The sequence below is a fragment of the Equus asinus genome, chromosome 17 (genome assembly GCF_041296235.1).
Source record: "Equus asinus isolate D_3611 breed Donkey chromosome 17, EquAss-T2T_v2, whole genome shotgun sequence".
NCBI classification, from domain to species: Eukaryota; Metazoa; Chordata; class Mammalia; order Perissodactyla; family Equidae; genus Equus; species Equus asinus.
The window spans coordinates 20193466-20217093 of NC_091806.1; the positions used below are offsets into that span (position 1 = coordinate 20193466).

General features: G+C 35.6%; 1 protein-coding gene across 1 annotated transcript; it reads right to left on the reverse strand.

Moving 5' to 3' along the window:
- Positions 1-50: 50 nt before the first annotated feature.
- LOC139040544 (olfactory receptor 4C3D-like) lies at positions 51-12103 on the reverse strand. The gene is made up of 3 exons (XM_070487305.1): positions 11206-12103; positions 6041-6219; positions 51-185 (listed from the first exon to the last, which is right to left on the reverse strand). Exons 1-3 carry the CDS (start codon positions 12101-12103, stop codon positions 51-53), a joined length of 1212 nt encoding a protein of 403 aa, XP_070343406.1.
- Between the last annotated feature and the right edge of the window lie 11525 nt (positions 12104-23628).

Genomic DNA, 23628 nt, shown 5'->3' on the forward strand with positions numbered 1-23628 from the left:
AAGTGAGCATAAAACATCTGGGGTATGTAGCCATTGTAGGAGATTGTCTTTTACTGGGCCAGTAAGTCTGTGATCAGTTTGGGGGCCACTGTGGAGCTGAAGCAGACATCCATGAAAGCATGTAGGCTACTCACTGAGGTGGCTGCTCCTGATGGTAAGAAGAATGAGCAGGTTTCCTGAGAGAACTGCAATATAGCAAAGCGAGAACAGGACAAAGCAGGCAACCTTCACATCCTCATAGCTAAAAAGTCCCAGGAGGATAAATTCTGTGATGTTTTTCTGTCCTATTGCTTCTGTGAGTTTGATCATATAGAGAGGGAAGTTAATATACTCGAAAACACTGAGCTTTTTAAAATTATTGATTTATTTTAAAAGCCATTTATTTATTCAATGAAAATATGTTGATGGTTTATTATGATACAACCCCTATAATTGGTACTAACAGAATAGCAGTGTACAAAATACATACAATCTCTACCTACGGGTAGAGTACAGTTCACTTCCCAGTCTAAGCAAGGAGTTCTCATCATTTTTATCCTTTGGTCACATTTTCTGACACTTTCTTTTATGGCAGCACACTTGAGGGGCAAACTGCATCCAGACACTCTTCTTCACTAGATCTGTTCCACTATCTTGTATCTCTTTGAATTGAGCCACTAACTTTCTTTGCCAGGCTCATTACAGGCTCCTGGGACCAATCCTTATAATATTTTAGTTAAAAAGAAAATATTTCTTTGGTGTAAAATATTATATTACATCTCTTACTTCCTTTCTCCAAAGTCATCTAAAATGTGTCACAAACAGCTAAACTCGAGGTTCATTTTTATAAAAAGATTAACCCAACACATTGATAAAATGTCAGCCTAATTGTGAAGAGCTATAACAGCAATTGAACACTGTCCATTATTCCCTCTGAGTTCCTGTGACATTGTGTTAGGAAAATGCACATTTGACATATAAAGATATTTTTAATAGGATTTTAAGAGGTTCATGGACTTTCGATTGAACTTGAATCCATGAATCCCAAGTTAACACCCTGTGGTCTGATTTTTTGCAAAATCTCTGGCAATATCACTGTCACACAAGCAAAACTCCAATTGCAATGGTTCTGAGCTGCAGTGTGATTTGTTTAAAATAAAATGTTAAAGATTCTTTTAACTGTGGTTATTTGTCCTTACAGATAAAATTCCCTCCTTGAATATAGAATGGTGTTAAAAAATATAAAAATATTGAAACAAGTAAAAAGATATACCATGTTAATGGCTAGGGGGGATCAATATAGAAAAGATGTCAATTCTTCCCAAATTAATCAATGCATTCAATAATTAAAACAAACATTCTGACAAAAACTTCCATGAAACTTGAAAATCTGATTCCAAAATTCAGAAACAGTTAATATCTACAGTAGTTAAGCTAACTTTTTAAAAGAAAGAATGAAGAACATAGACATACCTTTCAGAATGGAAGTATATTAGAAAACTATGACAATTAAAGAATTGATGAAAGCAGATAGCTAGACAATAGGACAGCCAATAAATAAACACATAAAATATTGGAATTTATTCTATGTTTGAATTGAAATTTAAAATTGATGTGAAATAATGAACTTTTCAGTAACTGATGTTAGGACTTTGAATCTCCCTCTGGAGGAAAAAAATACCTCACAAGGCATAAAAATTATATTCCAGATGATTGAAAGATATAAATTTGTCAAATAAAACTAGGAAAAATATTTGAGAAATAATTATAATGGATTTATTTCATAGAATAGGGATTTGTTTTAAGCAAATTACAGAAAGCAAATTCATAAAATATATATTTATACTTTCTGTATGAAAAAATTCTATATGAACAAAGTGTTTTTTTACTTTTTATTGAGATTATGATAGTTTACAACATTGTGAAATTTCAGCTGTACGTTATTATTTGTCAGTCATATTATAGGTGCACCACTTCACCCTTTGTGCCCACCTTGAACAAAATATTTAAAAAAGTGACAAAATGAGTGTAAATATAAATCCTACAAAGCAATAATTTAAAGATAAGCAACACAATTTTCTAAAAAAGAAAACATTTGACTAGTCAATACACAGAAAGGAAATTACTACTAGCCAATATCATATATAAAAACGCCCAACCTCATTAGAATCAGGGAAATAAAGCTTGAACAACAATGAGATACTACTCCTACTCATCAACTTCATAAAAATAAAGTTAAAAAGGCTGTTTATATAACACTTTGGTGAGTGGCCCAGTGAAAATACTCCAGAAAACATAGAAAAATATATTCATAGCAGATTTTCAAATTTGGAAAATGGAAATGATCTATCTGACAGTAGAATGGAAATAAGATGTGGTACGTTCTTATTATGGAAAACAAGGTAGAAATTTAAATTTTGGATCCTTGTGGCATATTTACTATGATACAAATCACTAAGATATATTTTTGAGTGGAAAATATAATAAAGTACACAAAGGTAATCAGTATGATAACTTGTATGTTAAAATAAATCACAACCACAGACGACTGTGTAGTTTCTATGAGAACATTTGTGCTCATAAATTAATTGGAGAATGTGTGGAAGGAAAGATTTACTTCTGAGAAATAAAGGGGGTGATGGCCAAAGGGGCTTTTAGAGGTATACAGTATTTTTATTAAAGAGTTTATGTTTCAGTATCAGTTCTGTAATTAAAGTTAATTTAAAAACTCCTTATTTGGTAATACGTTTATGAAGACTACATAATGAATGAAATGAAATGAAATATAAACACAATCGTTTACTGGAATTCAATAAACTCATGTAACTTACCACATTGTTTCCTCAATTACTTTAGTAAATATAGACATAGATGCTATTCTCAAAGCAGTATAAACCATCAATTGTCATAAAAAAATAAACATGACTAGACAGATACACTGCCCCCTCTCCTCCAGGAGGAGATATTTGATATAAGGAAACAGAAAACACCTCTGCATCTGCATCTACATTTATACCAGTGTCTGTATCTCTTTTTACAGCTATATCTGGATTTGTTTCTTATATCAACACTAAAAAGTCTAGTTATACTTTTATAATTTTGAGAGGATTTAAATAAATTCCAAGATGATCTGTTAAATCTAATGGTTCTTATTATTGAAGACTCAAGTTTATAATTTACTCTTTTATACGGCTCTTGTTTTGCTGAACTAACACTGGTGCTTATTATAGTTTAAGTGAGAGGAAAAAGTAAATTTGTCATAGAGGATGCTGAATAATCAGGATCTGCTACATGAAAGGTTAACAGCCTCTGATATATGTGGACTCAATAGAAATGCCACTATAAGTAAAACTTCTGATTATCTGAAATCATCCTCTCTGCTGCAACAAGCTCATTAAGAAAATCTACATTGGACAGCATCCTAAAAAGGATAGTCAGCACACTGAAGTTCACCCTGCTTTACCACAACCTCTACAATAAAAAGGGAAAAAATACTCAACTCTGATTTTCAGGGTCATCTTGGTGTCCTTAGTCTCACAGAAAGCCATCCCTCTAAGAACAGGAACCAGACAAGGATATCCACTTCACCACTCTTATTTAACATAGTATTGGAAGTCTTAGCCACAGCAACCAGGCAAGAAAAAGAAATAAAAGGAATCCAAACTGAAAAGGAAGAAGTGAAACGATCACTATTTGCAGATGACATGATTTTATAGATAGAAAACCCTACAGAATCTTCTAAAAACGTTTTGGAAATAATAAATGAATATAGTCAAGCCGCAGGATACAAAATCAACATATAAAAATGAGTTGTGTTCACTAACAATGAAGTAGCAGAAAGAGAAATTAAGAATACAATCACATTTACAGTTGGAACAAAAATAATAAAATATCTAGGAATAAGCTTAACCAAAAAGGTGAAAGATCTGTACACTGAAAACTATAAAACATTTTTTAAACAAATTAGGGAAGACATCAAGAAATGGAAAGATACTCCATGCTCCTGGATTGAAAGTATTAACATGGTTAAAATGCCCATACTTCCTAAAGCACCCTACAGATTCAATAAATTCCTTTCAAAGTTCCAACAATATTTTTCTCAGAAATAGAACAAAGAATCCTAAAATTTGTATGGAACAACAAAAGACTCCAAATAGTCAAAGGAATCTTGAGAAAAAAAGAACAAATTTGGAGATATCACTCTCCCTGATTTCAACATATACTATAAAACCATAGTAATAAAACCAGCATAGTTCTGGCAGAAAAACAGACACATAGATCAATGGAACAGAATTGAGAGCTCAGAAATAAACTCGTACATCTATGGACAGCTAATTTTCTATAAGGGATCCAAGAGCACACAATGGAGAAAGGAAAATCTCTTCAATAAATGGTGTTGGGAAAACCAGACAGCCAGATGAAAAAGAATGAAAGTAGACCATTATCTTACACCATGCACAAAAATTAACTCAAAATGGAATAAAGACTTGAATGTTAGACCTGAAACCATGAAATTCCTGGAAGAAAACATAGGCAGTATGTTCTTTGACATTAGTCTTAGCGGCAGATTTTCAAGTACCATGTCTGACCGTGAAAGGGAAACAATAGAAAACATAATCAAATGGGACTACATCAAACTAAAAAGCTTCTGCACAGCAAAGGAAACCATCAACAAAATGAAAAGACAGCCTAACAACTGGGAGAAGATATTTGCAAGCCATATACATGATAAGGGGATAATATCCAAAATATACAGAGACCTTATACATCTCAACAACAAAAATACTAATAATCCCATTAAAACGTGGGCAAAAGATCTGAACAGAGATTTCTCCAAAGAAGATATACAGGTGACCAACATTCGCATGAAAAGATGTTCAACATCATTAGCTATGAGGGAAATGCAAATCAAAATTACAATGAGATATCACCTCACTCCCCTCAGAATGGCTGTAATTAACACAACAGGAAACAACAAGTGTTGGAGAAGATGTGGAGAGAAGGGAACTCTCATATACTGTTGCTAGGAGTGCAAACTGGTGCAGCAACTATGGAAAACAATACAGCGATTCCTCCAAAAATTAATAGAACTACCATATGATCTAGCTATTCCACTGCTGGGTATTCATCCAAAGAACATGACAACACAAATCTGTAAAGATACATTCACCCCTATGTTCATTGAAGCATTAGTCACAATAGCCAAGACTTGGAAGCAAACTAGGTGCCCACCAAGGGACGAATCAATAAAGAAGATGTGGTATATATCCACAATAGAATACTCCTCAGTCATAAGAAATTATGAAATCGAATCATTTGTGACAATATGGATGGAACTTCAGAGTATTATGCAAAGTGAAATAAGTCAGAGGGAGAATGTCAAATACCATATGATCTCACTCATACATAAAAGAGAAAAACAGCAACAAATGAATGTATAGAAACGGAGATTGGATTGGTGGTTACTAGAGGGAAAGGGGGGAGGGGAGAGGGTGAAAGGGGCAATTAGGCACATGTGTGTGGTGATGGATTATAAGTATTTGGGTAGTGAACATGATGCAATCTACACAGAAATCTAAATATAATGATTTACACCTGAAATTAACATGCTATGAACCAACATTACCACAATAAAAAAGGGAAGTTATTTTGATAGAATCAGAGTTTCTAATAATTTTAAAGAAAGATTTGAAATATATGCTCTAAGTGTCCAACGACTTAAATAGAAAACAACCCTTGTGGTTGGCAGAGGAATTTGAATTTCATCTAAATAGAAAATGCTGCCCCAAAACACAGCCAGGTAAACTGTTTACAAAATAATTTGTGGAAGTATGTCTGCCATTTGGCTACATTTTGAGCTTAATTTGTAAACAGTATCCAATCCACATCTTAGAAGAAACGTCATTAATAAGACGTTTTCCTTTGGGTAGTAGCCCTGGGCCTAGAGAGGGCAGAGTGCACTTTCAAAGGGCATAGAATTTCAAAGTGTGCACACTTGCATCACTCTAATTGTATTCCTTTGAGGCTATGTTTCTACTGACTGAAGAGCTAATCACCATACCAGTGAATTCCCAACCACCTCTGCAATGATCTGCTTTTCCCAGGGGCGGAACTTCACTGGAGCCAGGTCAAGCTCATGCTCCACAAACACAAAATCAGATCGCTGTATTAACCATTCAATTATTTGCTCCACAACTAAGATCTCTTCTTCAATAACAGAATGGCCATACAATGATCCATCTGCCCATTAATGTAAATGAAGAAAAGTCAATAGGATTTATTCTTGACCACATAGCACGTATCAAGACTGAATTTTTCTGTCACCTAATTTGGTGCTCTTTCATCTTTTAAGAGTATTATTAAAATTGTGTCATATCTAGTTGAAGTACAGTTGCAAGTATTAAGGATTAAAAAAGGTACCTCAGCCAGAAAAAATAAGAACTAAATTCTGTCTGACCCCATAACAACTTGTACTCCCAAATGACATGTTTTCAATTTAGAAATATTTGGGGTTACAGTATTTATTCTTTTTCCACTTTCAATAGTAAAAAAATATCAATATGCTACATTTACAATATACTTCACAGATTACACCTGGTCATTAACATTTGCCCACATACCCTGGGAAGTTTCGTGAGAAAGAAGAGTCTCTCAGCTTTACTAAATATCATCCTCACAGGTGATGCACCAACCTCTGCACTTGGATTATCTTTACTAACATTCTAACATTACTCCATGTCCTTACCTAACTGTGGGTTAGGCAGTGCTCCTCCACCTTTTTTTTCAGTATTGCCCGCCTAAGGCACCTTTTTAGATACTCTTTCCCTAACAACCCCCCTACAATCTTAGCATCACAGATATACTATTTATGTACTTTATGTATATCTATGCTTTATATGTAAAAGCAGTAAGATATTTTCGTCTCCATAGAAATCATTTTTACCTACCTTTGGGGAGATAACATCCCCGTTGCAAATGCATGTGTTAAAGAAACTTACTTACAAAAGAAAGGGGAGAAATAATGTGTTTTTTTAACCTTGATCTTAACTAAAATTCTAGCTGTGCTTCAAACTACACAAATCTATATCTAATTTTTCTCCTCTGAGTCACCCTCTCAATAAAATGTTTTTCAGCAAACTTATTACTAACACAATTACATTTTTATTTATGTGTTAACTTGTTTATTATCCCTCTATTCCGCCCTGAATTTAAGATCCATACTGATGAGGATTTTAGGCTGGTTAATTTTAAAACAGCAGATGAGAAGCAGGCTCCGAGGACTGGAGTTTGATTGCCCTTTGCTGAGAAACATTTACATTTGTAAGGGACACCTCCATCTGTAAAGATGCCTTCCTCTCTGTGCCAGGAAGAAGGGGGATGGCCTTATCTCTAGAAACTCTTAATGGGGAAGGCAAGAACTTAAGTTGGTTACTGTCTGGCAACCTCATGTAACTGATTTAGGGTGGTGGCTTCTGGCCTTTACTTAATCCGATTTGATTCTTATCTAAAAGTTGTGGGACCACCCAATGGCCAGACCCCACCTGCACTGATACCATTTTAATTTTTTTACATGTTCTTTGTTTTGTAAAGAGATGGCTCACATACCTATGCCTTAAATTTAGCCTTACTCTCCACCCATGTTTGCAGCAGAAGCGGCTGCAGCAGCACCTCCTCCTGCCTGTGGGCCCTGTCCCCACGAAGCAGCTCTGACTGCCCATGGGTCCTGTCCCCATGCTATTCCACACTATTCTCTAAATAAAATAGCACTACTGCCAGATCTTGAGAGTCCAAGAAATCTTTCTTTCGACTCCTCGGCTCACCGACCCTGCATCACATACAAACACAGTTCTTGTCTGTGGTATTCAACAGCCCCCAGAACTCTCCAGCACACTGTTGGCACTGAACAATATATTTTGATAAATGAACTAAGTCAAAATTTGCTGAACTTAAATGACAATGGATCCAGTTTTCAAGTAATAAATATTAGCACTATGAGATAATAATGGGAAAAGTCCTATAGAAACAACATTTAGCTCTTCAAAGTGCTACCCTCATGCCCAGAGTATCAGTCTCCTCAATGATCGAGTTCCTTATTCTTCCTCCAAACATGTCTCTCACCTGTGTCACTTTCTTTGAAATTTCTCCTTTGACTTTTATTTCTTGAGCCCATTACATCTCACTTTCCACGAGGCCCATGTAGGGACATACACCTATAGAAATGAGATTGTGGGGAATTGGTCTTGGCCACGCCAAGATATGTCTCTTTGGTATGAGGATTATTGGGCTGATTGCTTTTGATAAACTGGGACAGGGAAGGAGGCTCTGAGGGGTGGAACTTGCTGGCCCTTTGTTAGGAGACATTTACATTGTAAAGGAAATCTCTATCTGTAAAGGTGCCTCCCTCTAGTACCAGGGAGAAGAAAGGGGATGACCTTCTCTCTAGAAGCTCTTAATCAATGCCAAAGGCAAAGACTTAAATCTGCATTTGTTTACTGTACTTGTGTGGTAATCTCCCATGATTGACCCCCTCTCCACCCCCAACATCCTCCTTTGTCTTTAGCCGAGATGATATTTACATGGGGACTTCAGCCATTTTGGCGAGTTGCTCAGCTTGCCTGACTTCTCCCATGTATACATGTTATAAAGCTTTGTTTAGTTTTCTCCTGCTATTCTGTCTCATGTGAATTAACTTCATTCTCCAGCCAGATGAACCCATTTTGGGTAGAGGAAATGTCTTACTCCCCTACAAGATCATCAGATGGCTTTTCTCTAACACATGAGGAATCAAGAGAATGCACGTGACCTAGGAGAAGGAGGTCAAGGGACAGCCGAGGGAAGAAAGTGATGCCCCAAAATAAGGGATGAATGCCTCAAGGGCAATCTTGACAATGCAACCAATGATCAGTTCTGTGTGTTGAAATTTTGACATCTTGCTGGCAAGCAGTATTGTGAAGTGGGAAGAGTAGAGATGACAGAGTCTAAAAGACTTGATATTGTTGCTTAACTTCACTGAGCCTCATTTTCTGCTTGTATAAAATGGAATAAAGACTAATAAAACTTGTTGCTACACTAAAAGAGTTAAAGTATGTAAAGAACCTATCAAAACTTGTGCCTTATGGTTGGCATTAAACACGGATTATTGATCTCTCCTCACTTAATGCCTATTTTCACTGAATTAAAAGTCCATATAAACCAAAGCATCCTTATACAACAGATCCAAATATTATTTACCTTATTAATTGTTTGTGGAAGATATACTTACTTCCTTATATGTTGTTTTAAGTATCAGAAAAAATCAGATGGCAGTTGGACCTCATGAGAGATTCTTGATGATGAATAAAAAGGGACATCTTAACATGACTTAAAATTATTCACAAACCAGAGGTTTCCATCTACTGAGAATGTCAGACTGACTTGCATTTCCTCCTTCAGTTCTCACAGCTTCCAAGATTGCTGTTGACAATTTATAATTTGTGTTTCATTAATCTTATCACCCCTCCCCTGAGCACTTGGTGTTACCTATAAGACACAATCGTTGGCCTTATTTTCCCTCTTTTGTCTTAGAGTAGAAACAATATTTACTCAATACTTTTTCCTCTCCTTACCACTGGCTTTCTCTCATCTCCTATGTGACAGTCAAAATGAACCACATCATTTAATCCAGATTCTGCTGAAATGTTTGATTCTCACCAGCAATTGTAAACTTGATCCTTTTTAATGTACTAAGTTCTGTTTATATGGTCTTTCAAGCGTAGAATCTGTGGGAAAAGGTCCTATTTCTTACGAATTTTGTAGAGCCATGCATACGCTAGAACACCTAGTCACCCAAAAGAACAGTGTACCATGCTCTGGCATTACTGTATGGTCAAAATAAAAAATAGCTCTAGAGGACCACAGTTTGAGAAAGGGAATTTTGTGAGAAGTAACACAAGTTGATGTGGTATAGTTGGAGAAGCTTTGATTTATAGTGTTATGTACTAATATAGAAAGATCTGATTTTCCTTGTCCATAGAGGAGTATAATTGCTTAAATATATGGCTACATGTGAGACAAGGCTACAACAAATTTGACACAATCTTTATTGAAGGACAACGTGAATCATTAAGACTGAAGAAAAGTTTCTTATCTATAGACGTAAACATGGACAACTGAGTTTTATTTCAAAGAAAGTAGGACTGAGATCTGAAAGACCTGGATTCAAATTTTGCAGCTGAAACATTAGATATGTGACCTGAGGCAAGTAAATTAGTAAACTTTTCTTGGCATCAACTTCTCTGTAAAATGGTGACAGTAATATTGGAACTACCAATTTAATACATGAAAAATCAACTAACTTAAGTGAATATGCCTGATAGATAATACAGTGTTCCTTTAGTGTAAATATACATATCACATCTACAGAGCAATACCTTTGGAACTTAAGTATATGCCTTTATGTTGAGTTTAAATAGAAGAATGTTTATCTTTATTGTTTCAAATGGTTCCTTAAGTCTTGGTAAGGAAAAAGAAAAAACTTCCTTTATATTCAAGAAAAACTGTGAGCCATAAGGATATTTATGAAAATAAGACAAAATTAAGAGTAATTTCAACATTTCTGGCTTATTTCTTGTGCCAAAAAACCCCATAAAGTTTGGCTTTAAATTATTCTTTCTTCCTTTTGTATCTGTATTTTTTGCTTTTTGTAAATTCATAGTGCCAAAAGTAAAAAATCTGTAGTGAATTTTTTCACTCCCCATCTGTCCCTTCTACATCCAGCTAAGAATTTCCATCCTCTTTTTTCCTTTACAACAGACAAAGCAAAAGCAAAAGAAGTTCTGAGATCATGGTTCTATGAAAAAGCTGATTTCATCCAAGTAACATATGTATGAAAAATTTAGTAAAGTAGCAGTGGGATTCGAGAAAAATACACTCTAGAATCGTCAAACTAGGGATCAATAGTTGTTCTTTCCATTGCATATCCTGAATCTATGCACATGACCTTTGAAGCCTTGGTAAAGTACATTAAAAGCTATCAAAAGAATGTATGAAAGAGCTTAACCACTGTTAAGTATTCAATAAATGTTAGCATGTGGGGTTTTTTTTTCTGTCAGTGATCTGCAGAATTTGTTAACTTTCTTTAACAGTTTACAACACATATAATCGTCCCTATATATATATATATATATATATATATCACCACTTTCTTGTTGTTATGAACAGCCTAAGTTACTCTCATCTTCAACAAACTTCTCGGGGCATTTTTCACCTCTGTATTTCTCACTGTGTAAATGATAGGATTTAACATGGGAGTGAAGATTGCAAAGAACACAGCCACCAACTTGTCCATAGGGTAGGTGGCCAAAGGACGCACATAGGTGAATACGCAAGGCACAAAATAGAGTGCAACTACAGTAAAGTGGGAGCCACATGTAGAGAGGGCTCTGCGTCGTCCTTTGGAATCTTGGGATTTCAGGGAGCTCAGGATGACTATATAGGAGATGAGCAGCATGGAAAAAATGAGCAAGCACATAGCCCCACTGTTGGCTGTCACCACAATTATGAGCATGTAGGAGTCCCTACAGGCAAGCTTCAACAGTGGGAAGAAATCACACATGAAGTGGTCGATGACATTGGGGCCACAAAAGGACAGGTTGACCATGAAAATAACCTGCACAGTGGCATTCAGTATTCCCCCAATCCAGGTCACAAACACCAGGAGACAGCAGAGGCCCTGTCTCATGATGGTCATGTAGTGCAGGGGCTTGCAGATGGCCACATAGCGATCATAGGCCATGACAGTGAGGAGGATGACCTCTGATCCTCCCAGGAAGTGTTCCACAAAGATCTGAGTCAGGCAGCCACCCAAGGAGATAGTTCTCCTCTGGTACAGCATGTCAATGATCATTTTTGGGGTGGTGACAGAGGTAAAGGAGGCATCTATGAAGGACAAGTAAGTAAGAAAGAAGTACATGGGAGCTGAAAGTGTGGGGCTGAGGGAGATGGTAACGACAATGAGCATATTGGCCAGCACAGTAAATAAGAAAATGAACAAAAAGGCAATGAAGAGTATTTTCTGCAAGTGTGGATTCTGTGTGAGTCCCAAGAGAATAAATTCAGTCACGTTGTTGGGAGTGAGGTGATCCATTTAGGAATTAATGCCTGGCTGAGGCCTAAATTACCTATAAAGGGATAAAGAAAGATACCTATTAATCATGCAGAGATTGTACTCTGAGTTTGATAATACGAAAACAGAGCAGTCACTGTAACTATGGAGCAGGTCCTTGGCACACCTTGCCCCAGTAATAGTTTCAATTCTTTCTTATTTCCTCCATGATATTTTCCATCTCTTCAAATATCTAATATCTGTCACCTATAAATCATCTATAGGGCAGCATTTGATTTGTAATTTACTGAGAAAATACTGGGCTATATACATGATATCTGGACTCTTCGGGTTCCAACTCCGTGACTTTACTTAGTCATTTCAGTGTCCCATCCTTCTCAGCCCTCCTCTGTGTCTACGAGCTAACAAATTGCAACTCTCAGATGTATTTTCTAAGTTAAGAGTTCCTCCCTCTTCTAGGAGAGTTCACATTTGGACCCACAGCTCTAAGTGTGGAAAGAAAGACAGGGTCGATAAATATCTGTCATAAGAAGACAGATTAGGTAAAATATGTGTCGTTGCTGACACACCCTGCCTGATACCTACCATAAAACCTATGCTATTCATGTGTGCTTCCTCTCTGTGCCTACCATAGTGCCTGGCAGAATATCTAGAGTATTTGGCTCCTACTGGGTGGTGAATAAATACTTAGTGAATCGCCACTTCCTTGTGTGTAAAACTACGCATGTTTCTCCAGCCCACAAACCCAGGTATTCATGTGCTCTCATCCTCCCACTCTGTTTATCATTACTCTCTACTTTAGGAGAAATGTAAATAAACTTTTGAAAGAAAGCTGCATTTCAGTTTAATAGTTTCTGACACACTTTTTAGGGTAAGTATGAAAATGTTAATGCTTCTAGGAAAGGGTATGTTACTGGGTCATTTTACTTTCAAGATAATTATTGTGTTTAGTCTTCAAAATTCTGCTCCACATATAATTTAGCATAGTCACATCAGTAAATTTATAGCTTCGGTAGACTGAGATTAAAAGAAAAAAACTTTTGGATGGTTGTTCAATACATGAGGATCTATCAAGCAAAGGAAAGTCTTATTTTCAAATTTTAAAAACAGAGATTTTGAGTGGAAAAGAGAAAGAAATAGTGTACTAGATACGATAGACACATAAAGTACTATACACATACACACAAGTGTATAAAGTGTATTACTTATGGTAAGTACCTATGACACGTTCACTCAGTAAACAAATATTTTTTGGACACTTACTATGTATATTAACGTATGTTCATCCATATAAAGCCATAAAATGTATCCCTTTTAAATGCCCTTCATAATCCCCCCAGACATTTTATTACCAAATGGCAGCGGCTCTTCCATCCATGAGATCCTCCCACTCCTTTATGTTTCTGCCTATGCAATCTCATGTCTTCTCCTCCCATCCTCCCATAACATCGATCATCCAACATTTCTGGTTACAGGATATTGCATTGCTAATAGAATGAGGAAATTTGGGGACATAAATTTCCCAATGGAAATAAAAGAGAAAATATTGATATAACAAAATGTACTCTGCAAAAAATATTTCTTTTCCTTTCAAAGATAATGAATAAAGAGCTTCATTTTTTTAATTACCCAAAATGAAGATCTTACACAGACATGAACACAAAGTGCACAGCTTCACTGCATTCCCTTATTCTGAGGTGGACTCCTCAACAGATCAGAAGAGTATAGTGACAGAACGTTAGAATAAGACACAGTTAATAAAAATGATTTAAAAATAACTATGGAGAGAGATAAATTAGTTTGTCTTTTTACTTTGACGCCACAATAATCTGTCCATGAGTAATCCTCAAAAGAAAATATTTTTAAAAGTTAAAAATCGTTACATACAAATATGTTTGATACAATTATTAAGAGCTTTGGGAAATTAGAAATTACATAGAATGTCCAACATTAAAGAAATGGATAAGTAAAATATAGGGCATCTCTTTGAATAATGTGTAGTTTTTAACAGGGATATTTTTTAAAATTGTTCAATAACATAGCAAAATTCTTACATTGTAATATTAAGTGGAGAAATATCTTAAAGCAATTTGAAATAGATAATATGATTCTAACTAATTTAAATATGTATTAATAAGAAAAAGCAGACCCCAACACATTTTTAGTTATGAATTGGTAGCAGGGTAATTGATTCTATTATCCTTGATACTTGACATGCTGAAGAGATTTAAAACTCAGATTGGTGGGGGTGAGAAGTGATTATGTGATTTGTAAGATCCATTTAAACCTCAGATTCTATAATTATATTATTTCTTGGAAGAAAAATCTCACCCGTGAATTTGTCTGAATTAGCTCCAGGGCCAGGCCCCCAGGCAGCTGTTAGTTCACCAAGAAAGAAGTCAAGCTGTAAGATTAAAAATGCCAACTAGCTCAGCTACAGTAAGTTCTTTGTTGATTTATAAATGGCATCCTTCGGATAAGGCCTTTCTCTTGAGCCTCATAAGTGCTAACACATATCCTGTTTGTAGGTAAATCCTGTGGAGTTTCTTAGCTGTGGCTAACTAGACCTCTGGAGTATTTCACTGTCATTAGCAGATCTTTCTAACAACCCAATTATTTCATGTAATCTAAGTGAACATCAGAAGACAACTTTTATAACATTCATCTTTAATTTTTAACACCTTCCTTAAGTCTACATGAAGACAAAACACCATGACAAGAGAAAAATAACTCAACCACATAAATTTGTATATTTGATAGCAAATGAACTCAACATAAAGTCTATATATCTGGTATTGTATAAATTAAACATTTAGGTCGGTAACTATCTGAATCAAACTTTTCATTATAATGTTTTGTTTTAATTGAACTACCATTCATGATGATCATAGTTTTTAAATATTGTTTTCAGATGTGCATCGTGATAGTTACAAACTCTACTATAATTTTGGCACTTCACACTGGCTAACGTTTACAGTACTTCTTCAATGTAGTTGTTTCTTATGCCAATTGTGGAATTAGATTAACATGATAATGAAGAAAATATTATGGCTACAATGGTGAGTGGAAAGATTGCTTTAGAACCCAAATACCTGTCTAGCTTCCCAAGGCCTAGAGTACTACAAAATGGAAAAAGTGCAGATTTAAGTCTAAACAGTAAGGAACTTTCAAAAGAGAAGTTCCTGGGGCTATTCCAGGATAAAGCTGTTTCTTCTTTTTCTTTTCCTTCTTCTCCCCAAAGCACCCCAGTACACAGTTGCATATTCTAGTTGTAGGTCCCTCTGGTTCTGCTTTGCAGGATTCCACCTCAGCATGGCTTGATGAGCCGTGCTAAGTCTGCGCCCAGGGCCTGACCTGGCAAAACCCTGGGCCACTGAAGCAGAATTAATTAACCACTCATCCACAGGGCCGGCCTCTCCAAAAAAAATCTGTTTCCATAATACAAATCTAAGGAGAGGGTGGTTTAAAACCCTAGAGAGACAGCAACATATATTTTCAAATGGGAAGGGTAAACCAGAATGAAGGCAGAAGAAATTATATATGGATCATATCCCAGTTGGTCAGAAACTAGTTGAGGTATGGTTTGACGTTTGATAGTTTCAAGGACTAATTTCGCAAAAACCAGGCACCTGTCAAAGTGTTCTTATTGGCAGCTTCATGCACTTCAATAGGTAGAGGAACATGTTCTCAAAGTAACAAAATGCTCAAGAGCAGAGCTCATCTTGTCTTAATCCAATCCAAAGATCTTTTCATCCCAGAAGGACTTCTCTTAAATTGTTTACTGGGAGTGGAAAAGTTTGGGGAGGTGGGCTGTAGTCTATTGCCAGCCTATAGACACATAATTTCTCATAACTCTTCCAATTTTACTTCTTCTAATTGAAGTAGAAGCAAATATAGTGATATTTATGGTAATAAAAATATTGGCATCAGCAGAATAACAGAACTTGGATACACCTTCTAAATTAACTAAGTAAACTACTTGTAGAAAAAGGGAGCATTGTTTAACGTCGTAGAATGAGATGATGGCACCGTGAGAAATAAAACCCATGTCTCCTGATCTTGAAGCTGGTGTTCTTACTCTCCATTATGTTTCCATAACCATAATACGCTTGCTAAATATTGTTACGTGATGGAATTCATCAATTTTTTCAATAAAGCATGCAGTATCCATGAGGTTGGAGGCTGGATCTTTCTGTCAAAAGAGGAAGCTATAGAAACATCTATGACATATGTACACATTTGTATTTTGGTAGCAGGTTTCATTTTTGAAAACAGCCAAAATAATTCACAAGAAAGTCTTAAAAGTTAGGTCAGTTGTTTAGCTGAGAAATAGATTCTTTGGTCAACTATGGAGTAACGATTACTGTTTGATGTTTTTTTTTCCCTTATAAAAGATCGCCCACAGCAGTTTTCAGAGAAGGTTCTAGATTCAAGAAATTAGTATATAGGCATCTTTTTAATAGTAAATTATTTTAGAGATGCATTTTGCCATTTGCTTTTGGAAAAAAGCTACATTTTATTGCCACTAATAACTTTCAATCTAATAAATTGTCTCTTCCTATGGTATATAATCAAAAAATATTTTAATATACCAAGCCATAATCACATACTAGCTCCAAGGAATTCTGTATAATGAAAAGATCACAGGATATGGAGTAAGAATATTTGGGGTCAAGGCTGACTTACATCTTCCATGATCTAGTTATTTAAACTTTTTGAACCCCCATTCTTTCTGTAAAATAAGAACACTAGATTTCAATTTTACAAGGTTGTTGTGACCATGTGAGGACATATTAAAAATTTCAATAGGTTTAAATACAATTAATTTTTATAAACACTAGCAATTTTTGCTCAACAGAACAAGATACCCAATATAATTTTAAATATTAGGTAGATTAAGGGTGTGCCAAGAGGTACTGGCAAGTATTTTCTTTCTAAATTATATTCCACAGTGTTCTAGACACCAGTGAAAAGAATGGCTTTCTGAATACCGAAGTTTATATACGCAGGCACATGATATGCCTCTGAAATTAGAAAAGAAACTGTTTCAATGTGCTACCAAACAAGAGAGGTTCTGGCGTAAATGCTGCCTTTTGTCCAATAACCTTTGAAATGGTTGAAAGAGCATCAAATTTGGATTTAAATGAATACTAGCTCTGTCTCTGACATTGGGCTGGTTATTTAGCTTTTTTGAACTTCATTTTCTTTCATCTGTAGGGATAATCATAATAATACCTACCCTGCAAAGGTGCTGGAAGTGTCAGGTGAGAGGTATGGGAAGGGCTTTAAAATAATAAAACATAAAAATGCAAAGGTCATGATAGAAATAAAGTGTTCATCTTGAGTCATTCATTATCTGAAGTTATATTGCCTTTTAACAAGCTTCTAATGGCATTTTTTACCTCTCTGTTCCTTACTGTGTAGCTAACAGGGTTTAACATGGGAGTAACAAGAATATAGAATACTGCTATGGTCTTATCCATGGGAAAGGTAGCTACTGGTCACAGGTACATAAAAATACAAAGCACAAAGGAAAACACAACAACTGTGATGTGGGAGCCACAGGTAGAGAGGTCTTTTTCCTCCCTGCAGAGCTGTGAGTCCTCACGGAGCACAGGATGACCACATAGGATACCAATAACATTACAAAAGTGTTCACAGGAATTACCCTATCATTGGCAGCAACCAAGAGAGAAATAAGGAAAGTGTCCACGCAGGCAAGTTGTATCAGGGGGAGAATGACACACATGAAGTGATCTATAATGTTGGAGCCACAGAATGGGAGCAAGAAAGAAATAGAATCTGTACAATATAGTAGAGAAAAGCCACTGCCCAACACTCCCCCACCAGGAGGTAGTATATGCGGTGGTTCATGATGATCAAATAGTGCAGAGGTCGACAGATGGCCACATAGTGGTCATAAGCCATGACGACAAAGAAGGATAAACTCTGAAGCTCCAGAGAAATGTTCAATAAAGAGCTGCGTCATGCAGCCATGGAAGAAGACAGCTTTTGAATCCAAGAGCAAATTTGCTAGCATTTTAGAGATTATGGAAGAGAAATAGCATGCATCTATCAAAAACAGGAAGGCCAGGCAGAAATACACTGGGGAGTCCAAAGTTTGGCTGCAGATTATAGTAACCACAATGAGCAAGTTGCCTATGACAATGACAATGTAGGTGATAAGTAACACTGAAAATAGGATTTTCTGCATCTGAAGATCCTGTGTAAGTCCCATTAGAATGAATTCAGTCACATTCATTCTGTCTTCTTTCATTTCAAAGCTGATGATGAATTCAGAAGTGAGGAATTAACCTGTAAAGACAATATTTTCAATAGCAAAGTGATGAGAACTTTATATTTTGAGTTTTCAGATAAGACCAAGCGTTTCAATAATATAAGCTATTTTCTTTCATGGTGTGCCAGAGGAGAAGACACATGCTACTTTTTTATTTTATAAAAAGAGTGAACTTTTGAAGCTGCCTAATTCACATCCTTACAAGGATGGTGAAATCCTTCTTCAATACCTTCTCTTTTTTTTTTAAGATTGGCACCTGAGCTAACATCTGTTGCCAATCTTCTCTTCTTTGTCCCTTTTGCTTCTCCCCAAAGCCCCCCAGTAAATAGTTGTATATTCTAGTTGTAGGTCCCTCTGGTTGTGCTATGTGGGATGCTGCCTCAGCGTAGCCTGATGAGCGGTGCCACGTCGGCGCCCAGCATCCAAACCAGCGAAACCCTGGGACGTCAAAGTGGAGCGTGCTAATTTAACCATTTGGCCACGGGGCGCCCCACAATACCTTCTGACAAGTGGTCACTGGAGCTTTGCTAGAGGACATCCAGGCACAAGGAGCTCACCATACAGTAAACTGATTGCTTTTCAGCCAGTAAAAAATGTTAAGTACTCTTCCTTAAATATAAAAAACATCTATTTGTACAACTATTGGTTCTGGTTCTGCACACTGCTGATATAGAGATTAAGTCTAACTCACCCCTCTTCCATTTCAAAGCCCTTTAAATAGGTCACAGAGAAGTGGGACTGTATCTGTCTTGTTCATCTTTTTATCCTCAGTACTTGGTTCAGTATGTGACTCATTTATTTATTCAATTAATATTAAATTAATAACTAAGTTGTGAGGCTCTTTACTTATTTCCTCTGTGTTTTATTGTCCAGGTAACTCCAAAAAAAGTGTTTGCTCTCTTTCATAGAAAAAACATTGATAAACTGTTGGAATGTTAACTATAGGTACTCCTTTCACCCCTTCACATCTGCTCTTACTCTCTCCACCTTGAGCAGCTGTCATCCCTGGTCTGTTTCCTTTACCTTCTGGACAACAGGTAGGGGTGGACCCTCTGGGTTCCTGTGATCACTCTCTCCCCTGCCCTCTAGGCCTAGTTGTGGGAACGGCTTCCTACTGTCCTTAGTCTTGGGGTGCTTTACCATCCCTTATTAGCACACCTTGATAACCATCATAAGTATACTCTTTTTAATCTCTCAATTTAAGTATGCTTCTTCAGGGCTCCGGTAGATACAGAAAGTTGCACTTTTCACTCAGTAAATAAATAAAAATAAATGAGAAAATACTTTCCTTTTATATAAATTTATTTAAAAAGCATCTTTGCTTCTTTTGATGTATAGCTGCTAAATAAATTTAACTGTAATCAAGAAAAAATATTGTACAAGACTTTGAAATGTAATATAAAGATATTGGGTGTCCTTAATGAAAATCTATATATTATCTATAGCACTCTCTTTTTTTAATAATTATATATAGGGTTTTATAATTGTATAGTGTTTGTGCTTTTTACTACCTTTAAGCTATTTTACAACTCTTTACATTGTAGAAAACTGATAACGCAAATAATTCTTGTCTATAGAAATGCAAATGTTGTCTGGTGGAAGTTCAGTTGATTACTCTGAACATTACATATGAAGCCAGTTTTGTATTTCTTTGTAAATTTATTATACACCCCTGATTGAACAATGTAAATGTGGTACATTGGATTCTGCTTTAAACTTTAAACTGATTACATCTTATTTGTTTCCTCTTTAATTAATGGGCTGAAAAAAAACCTTTGTAGTGCTCATTTTATATTTGTATGAAAGTCAGGATTTCACTTTTCTGATAATTTGTTGGCTGTTGGATATTAGAATATTATATTTTAGAAAGATCAGCTAAAAGACTCATAAAAACCGAGATAATTCTTACTCTGTGTGTTATTTCACAATGAGTGTTTCTGTTTTATTTTGTTTGGGATTTGTTTCTATTTAATCAATTTATTAAAAAATCTCCTTTAAACCTGTTTTGTGGTCAAATGGAAACAAACAATGTTATTAAAAAACATTTTTATTAATCTCTCTATTCCACTCCTACACTTACTTAGCTAACATGAGTATCCTTATCAATCAAAATAAAACCAAGCTATGGAACAAACTATGTCAATTTGGCCGTTGTGTGTGTGTAGGATGAGGGGGGTAAGGATTATGGGATGGAATATAGTTTTATGCTCTATTTAATCATTAATTTATGAGTTCATTTCCAAATATTTATTGATTATCTACCACATGCCCAAGACTCTAGGAAGTGGGATATAACAGTAAAACAAAACAAAAGAAAACAAAATACAAAGACAGATAAAGTCTCTACTTTCATGGAGTTTGCATTGTAGTAGGTAGAGAAAGAAAATAAATTAAAAAGGAATTATGTAGTATGTCAAATATTAATACCTGCTATGAGGAAAATAAAGCAAGGTGAAGGATACATGGAGTCTGGAAAGAAGGATTATTTTCTATAAGGTAGTCAGAGAAGGCTTTTTTGAGAAGGATACCCAAAAGCCAAACTTGAAGAATGTTAGGAAGGAGCTACAAAGACATCTATGGAAGGAAAGTTCCAGATAGGAAGATCAGCAAGTGGAAAATCCTTGAGGAGGGAACACAGCTGGTATAATAGATCAAAGGAGGTGAGGGTAGCTGGAGTGGAATGAATAAGGATTGGTTGATGGCAGATCTTACAGAGCATTGTAGATCATTGTAAGAGAGATGATTTTATTCCAAGTGACAAGTACAGCCATTGGAAGGTTTTCCATGGAAGAATGGTAGGTTCTGACTTAAGTGTCAAGTGGATTATTCTGGCTATGTATGGAGAATAGGTTACAGAGGAGCAAGAGTGGAAGCAGGCAGATTAATTAAGAGGTTATTGTAAACAACCAGCTGAAAAGTGATGGTGGTTTGGACCAGGATGGTAGGAGCAAAAGTGGAGGATGGTAGCAGTGGAGGTTGATGTATTACAAAAGCACATCCCATAGAGCTTGCTGATAGACTAATGTGGATGTAAAGAAAGAAAAGAGTAAAAATTACTCCAAAGTTTTTGGATATCACCTTAAGGCAGTGCTGTCATTTATTGAGACAATTTCATATCTAGATGTCACAACTAACACAGTCAATATTTCCTTGAATGTTTATCAAGTGCCAGACACATTTAATCTTTAATTCAACATTGAGTCAGACACTGTTGTCATCCTTATTTAGCAGATGAAATAACTAAGACTTAGAAAGGATAAGGAAGCTCTTCAACTTAAGTCAGTGGGCTGCAATCCTAGCCTTTCATTGAAATAAAAAGCAAAAATAATTATATAAAATGTATCTAACTTTTGAATCTCTTGACTGTTTACTGTAAAATGAAGATAACTGATTCAAATGATGTCTGAGAGTGAGAGGGCTACTAGCTCAGCAATTGGCACAAAGTAGATACAAAATAGGTAATTGGCAATATCAGTTATTTTCATTCTTACTGAACATTTTTAAAGAGTAGGTTATCATTATTGACTGTGAAAATGGATGACACTTGAGTATGACTCTTATTATAGTGTTCTTTCTATGAGGCTGCATGTATGCCATCCAAAGCAATGGATTATTAAAAAGAATGAGGACATGTTTGCCTATGACTTATCTACATGGTTTTTAACTACCCAGCATGAATCTTTTTTTACTTCTTTACCAAAGTGACTGTTTGTGTGCTATTTAACACACACACACATACACACACACTCCACACATATCAGAATTAGTTAATTTTGGCATTAGACAGAGACAGTGTCACACATGATTACAGTTTTAACATGAGTGTCAAATGTAATATTCTGACGTACAGAAATAGATTTACTTACAAGTGTTCTCCTTCACTGACACTCTCTCCTTCAAACCCATTTTCTTCTACCTTTTTCTTAGCACACCTCCTCCCCAACAAAAGAGATCTCTACTTGTCCAATGCTCTCCATCCCCTTCTTATGCCTCTAGATTTTGTTTTCCTAGAGTTACTGTAATGTATGATAGTGTATACGTGAGGAGTAAATAATATTTCTCCCCTTAGAGCCCCAGAAAATATTGCTATGGTATTTTCTGAAGAAAGACTGGTAAGAATAATCTGAGTAGACTCTAGTAGAGGCATAGCTACCAAGAGGGCCACAAAATGTGAAGAGCCTTATCTATGCCCATCAGTGATGCACGTGATAATATAGAAACCAAGATGGATATACTGCTAGCACTCAATCAGTCCCCTTTAAAGCTATAAATCATTTCAGTGCATTTAAATAAGGCACCCCTTTTTGCCTTCAGGAATTAAAGAAGCATTTCTCCAAAAGCTTTCAACTTGGTAAAAATATGCTTATTTACTATATTTTAAATCATGTACATTTTTTGGAAAAATATAGGTACAGTTATGTAAAAGTATGTATGAAAAAATACAGAAAGTAAATAGAGCAAAATTGTATTATTTTATAAAGTTATTGTAATGCTGAAACTATCTTTTTTCTTATCTGTATTTTATATTTTTCTATGAGGATTATATATTATTCTAATTAGAGAGTTAGAAAAGACACTTCTTAAAAACATTTTAATGCCCTTCTAAATGTTCTAATAGCTCTTTATCAGCTCTATTTCCATTTTTGTGGTGTCAGAAATATTAAAGTTCTGAAATAATTAAGGACTAAGGAAATTAAGCCTACTTTCCTCTTAAGATATGTGAATCATTTTGTAAATTATAGAGTTCTGTGAGAAGGCTAGCCTTTATTACTATAAGTAATATCAAAAAATGATATTCACTGCTTCATATATGCTAGGCATTGTGCAAAGAATTTTACATAAATTATCTCATTTAATATTTTTAAAATATAATCATACATGGTTGGAAGTTTCTTCCTTCCAACAGATAAGAAAAATTGAGACAAGGAGAGGTTAAGCCTTGTAGCCCAGGACATACAGGTAGTGAGGAGCAGACCTGAAGATAGAATTCAAGTCTGTCTGGCCTCAAGTATTCATCTTGACTTTGGCTCCACATTACCTTCCATGTAAAAGCTTACTGAGGTAGTTAGCATGATCTTTCTTTAGCATCCATCTTTCAACAAGGCTTTAAAAAGATGGTTTCTCATCCTGTCTCTTCGAGGCATTAAAAAATGGATTCAAAAAATATTTGGAATTTGAAACATGTCAACTTCTTCCTCTGAGAGTTTCACATCTCTCCTATTAGATAATTTAGAATTATTATTATTTA

Bases quoted from the DNA above. Each gene is read 5' to 3' on its own strand.
- LOC139040544 (XM_070487305.1), bottom strand. From the start codon at position 12,103: ATGGATCACCTCACTCCCAACAACGTGACTGAATTTATTCTCTTGGGA. The intron at 6,220-11,205 runs GTTTGTTGAAGA...ATTAATGGGCAG, and splicing joins GGTGAAAAATGCCCCGAGAA to ATGGATCATTGTATGGCCAT. The intron at 186-6,040 runs GTATGGTGATTA...GCTATATTGCAG, and splicing joins AGGTGGTTGGGAATTCACTG to TTCTCTCAGGAAACCTGCTC.